The sequence below is a fragment of the Sinocyclocheilus anshuiensis genome, unplaced genomic scaffold (assembly GCF_001515605.1).
Source record: "Sinocyclocheilus anshuiensis isolate Anshui unplaced genomic scaffold, SAMN03320099.WGS_v1.1 scaffold183, whole genome shotgun sequence".
Taxonomy (NCBI): Eukaryota; Metazoa; Chordata; class Actinopteri; order Cypriniformes; family Cyprinidae; genus Sinocyclocheilus; species Sinocyclocheilus anshuiensis.
In genome coordinates this window covers 5,275,146-5,279,693 of record NW_015548309.1, presented here as the reverse complement: position 1 = coordinate 5,279,693, position 4,548 = coordinate 5,275,146, and the positions used below count along the sequence as shown (strand labels likewise).

The 4,548-nt window shown below is 33.9% G+C and overlaps 1 protein-coding gene across 1 annotated transcript in view; it reads left to right on the top strand.

The window, feature by feature from the left end:
- Positions 1 to 3,745, top strand: part of LOC107656450 (palmitoyltransferase ZDHHC17-like) — a 19,682-nt gene extending 15,937 nt beyond the window's left edge. Inside the window, exons 14-17 of the mRNA XM_016444314.1 lie at positions 526 to 609; positions 1,311 to 1,468; positions 1,658 to 1,752; positions 3,093 to 3,745. Coding sequence (XP_016299800.1) covers positions 526 to 609; positions 1,311 to 1,468; positions 1,658 to 1,752; positions 3,093 to 3,231 — 476 coding nt within the window. The 3' untranslated portion in view covers positions 3,232 to 3,745. The remainder of the gene's footprint in view (positions 1 to 525; positions 610 to 1,310; positions 1,469 to 1,657; positions 1,753 to 3,092) is intronic.
- Positions 3,746 to 4,548: the final 803 nt, after the last annotated feature.

Below are 4,548 nucleotides of genomic sequence, written 5' to 3'. Positions count from 1 at the left end.
GTTTTAGCCTAAATTAATTCGTTTTGGCTTGTCATTTATAGCTTCTTATATTTTTAATTCTTGTTCTTTTCAAAATACTGTTAATTGAAAGGATTTGTTGTGGAGTGAGGGGAACTAAAATAGCCTAGCTATGTTTACAGTGTTTATAATAATGTTTGTAAACATTTCGCGTTGGCATTAGGCCTATTTCTGAATGAAATAATAAAATGCGACTTGTGTTTTTTTTTTTCGCGTAGTGTATTTTAACCACGCAGCAAACCTTTTTACATATTTTTACGGTTAACCGGTAAAACGGTTAACCTGTTAAAATGAACATCCCTATCTTCCACCTGACATTAACACAAAAAGTCAGAGATTGGGTCAGATGTTCTGCCAGGAAATTGTTCACTGTTGTGAAGAAAGCCCATTTTGCATCTCATAATCCAAATCTTGGACTAATTTGAGCCTAAGGCAGATAGTTGAGGGAATGTAAAGCAGGAGGTGTGATTCATTCCTTCTGTTTTTCTCCTCATTGTTTGTGGACAGGAAGTGGAAACCACCGTTACTTTATGGGCTACTTGTTCTTCCTGTTGTGTATGATCTGTTGGATGATGTACGGATGCATTTGCTGTGAGTACACTATTTTGCATGGTTTTGTACGATCAATGTAATGATAAATCAATTTAAATCACTTTCAAATTAAAATAGTATTCATTTTTTGTAACACTCTACAAACAGGTTTCATTTGTTAACACGTGTTATCTACATTAGTTAACATGAACAATACTTAAAGATCATTTAGATTCAGCATTTACTAATTCATTGTTAAAATAAAAATGTGTATCTGTTAACATTAATGCATTGTGAACTATCATTAAAAAGGGTTAATTAATGCTGTAAAAATTTTGTTAGTTCATGTTAGTTAATGCACAAAGTGTTCACCCAAAAATTTAAATCTTGTCATCATTTACTCACCCTCAAATTATTCCAAACCTGTAAAAGAAGATATTTTGAAGAACGCTGGTAACCAAACAGTTGACGGTAGTCATTGACTTCCATAGTATGGAAAAAAAATACTATAGAAGTCAATGGCTACCGTCAACTGTTTGGTTACCAACATTCTTCAAAATATCTTCTTTTGTGTTCAACAGAAGAAAGAAACTCATACAGGTTTGGAACGACATGAGGATGAGTAAATGATGACAGAATTTGCATTTTTGGATGAACTGTCTTTTTAATTAATATTAACAAATGAGAACTAAATGTTACCTGATTTTTTTGTATTAGTAGCATTTATAAGGATTGATTGTGATTGCGCTCTGTCTCTGCAGACTGGGGGATTCACTGTGCCACCAGCTACACTAAAGATGGCTTTTGGATCTACATCGCGCAGATCGCCAACTGCTCGCCGTGGATGTTCTGGATGTTTCTCAACAGTGTGTTTCACTTCATGTGGGTCGCTGTACTCATCATGTGCCAGCTCTATCAGGTAATGTATGCTCAAGTCTAGATCTGTTGCAAAAGCAAGAGAGCTGCCTACCTAGGCTACATTTTCAGAGGCCTTTGTTTAGGTCTTGAGGACCCATTTCAGTCGGCATGTTGACCTGTAGAAATTGAGTCGGCTCATTAGGGTTTGGAACAGATTGTTTGATGTGTATGTTTGATGTGTCCTTCATAGATCGCTGTTCTGGGCATCACTACAAACGAGCGCATGAACGCCAGAAGATATAAGCACTTTAAAGTTACAGCCACGTCCATTGAGAGCCCTTTCAAGTGAGTCCTTTAAACTCATTTCAGGTTGAGCTGGGAACAGCTTATCTATACAGCACTGAACACAGAGGAGGATTGTCAAGCGGCCACGACCATAAATACATTTTATAGATGATTGATTTGTGTATTCATCATCAGTACAGTCTTTAGAATATAATCTATATACTGTTCGAAAATGATCCTATTAGTGCTTGTTTGAACACCAACAATTTGGGGAAAGATCCAATTCGATTAAGTGAATTACCTGTAATGAATATGTTTTCATTCAAAAAGTATCCCATTATAATAATGTTAATATCTATAGATAAAGGGTGGCTGATGGTCGGTGTAGTACTGATATATAATATAATTTAATGATGACAAATCACTTGGCTATTTAAGTTAAAAAAAAAAAAATAATAAAATAAAATGTTGGCAGTTTTGTTATTGATAAAAAAAAAACTTTTAAGAAAAAAATGTGTTACTTGAAATAGAGCTGAAATAAAATATTAGATGAAAAACTTTGAGCGAAAATTAGTTGCCTTGCAACTAACTGATAATAATAATTTTAAGTTGAGTTACTAATATTACTAACTGAAATACAACTTAAACTAAAACCAAATTTAAAATATTTAGGAATATTTGAACGATGACTAATAAAATGTACAAAATGAATAATGAACAAAAAATTTTTTTTTTTTTCAATAAACTGAAAATATAAAAATAAGTACTGTTCAAATCTATTGAAAAGCTCATTCAGAATATTAATACAAAGTATATACATGATACTAAAATAACAGATTTATATTATATCTTTTATGTTTCAGATATTTTTTTTTTTTTAAGTTAAGTTTAAGTGCTAAAATTACTAATATAAAGCTTGAACTAAAACTTGAGTAGAACTTAAATAAAACTATTCACAAATATTTGAACAATGACTAATAAAAATTAATAATGTGCAAAAAAATTACATTTAAACTGGACAAAAATAATTGCTATTCAATTATATTGAAAAGCTAATTCAGAATATGAATAAAACATTGACGTTATAACACTGTTTCAGATAATAAACTTAATAAGTTTAAGTTGAACTACTAAAATGACTAACTAAAACTATAATTGAAATAAAACTATGTAGCAGTATGTGAACAATAATAAAAATTACCAAAAAATTAATAATGGACAAAAACTAATACAAATGACAAAAGCAAGCAACATTACTGAAAATTAAACAGAAATTTTCAATTAAGGCTATGTGGTCTTACAGTTTAGTCAAAAGTAAGAACATTTGTTTAGGAAGTCATTATTGTCTGTGGCAACATTCGGGAAAGATAGCGTTGCTCCTCTGTTTTGTTCTCGCGCAGTCACGGTTGTATGAGGAACCTCATAGATTTCTTCGAGCTGCGCTGCTGCGGTCTGCTGCGGCCCGTGGTGGTAGACTGGACCTCCCAGTACACAATAGAGTACGACCAGACGTCCGGCTCAGGATACCAGCTGGTGTAGCGCGGTGAAGGAGAAGACGGAGTGAGAGGGGAGAGGCTTTCCTGAAGTGCTGCTCAAGCGGGACCATCTCCTTCACCGAGACTGCAAACCTCACCCAGTCAGGAGAACGCATGCTGTCATTGGTTACCGTCACCAACTCCACCCGAAACGCAGGGACACGAGGAACAGGAAGAGGAGTTTAATGACATCAGAGGCAGACGCAGTACAACCCACTCTCCTCGATTGGTCAGCAGAGACGTTTGTGGTTTGTTTCGCACATCGACTGCTTTTTGGTTACATTCGTTTAACTTTGGTTTTCTTCCTGTGACCCCTTTTTTGTTGCTTGTAAAGTGATATCGGATCTGCGTAAGTCCTGGTTCAACCTGGAACTTTGCGTAGGAATGAGAATTAGCATAGCAAAAGCGTCAACCGCTGTGGTGTTTGTGGTTTTAAGGAATCGTTCTGGCCAAAATTAGACTTTTATTATTATTTATTCATCCTCATGTCGCATCAAACCTGTATGACTGACTTTCTTACATGGAACATAAAAGAAGATGTTTAGCAGAATGTTCAGGCTGCTCTTTTCCATATAAGTAAAAAGTGGGGTTTTTTTTGTTTGATTGTTTTTTTTTCCCAAAATTTCTACGCAGAAAGTAATACGCATAGATGTTTGGAACGACATGATGATAAGTAAATAACACAACTTTACATTTTTAGGTGAACGATTCCTTCAAGCTGCCTTGATTTGTCTGATCATGAATCCGATCAAAACAGGCATCATATTGACACGCATTCATATGACTAGAGAGATGCCCTGTTTAAATAATGTGACTTTACATATTTATTTTAACCTATTTATGTAGTATTTTTCGAAGAGTAATTATGGTATCATGAGGTAATTTTACATCTTCATTTCCACATGTGTACATTCACAGCATGTTTAATAGTTTAGGTGGAGTGAATCCTACGGAACGTGTCAAGGAGATAAAGCCGGGTCATATTTCACCCCAAAATCAAAAGAAAAACATATTAGATTATATTTTGGTTAGAGAAAATGAAGCCTGTTTAGTAGTTTTTGCATTGTAGTATTGTTTTCATGACAGTTAAACACATTTTCCCCATAATTCTCATTAACAACATGCACAAAAACCTCATTACTGTATTTAAATATCAAAGTATTTATATTATATTGCCTTTAAATTATGCTATTTTTTTAAATCATTGTATTACAGCCGTTGTTTACTGTAAAACAATTAAAAAACACTATTACAATGAGAATTATAGCAAAAACGTCTGAACACATTATGGTAATGAGCACTGGGAGAGAAGTGTGCAGAA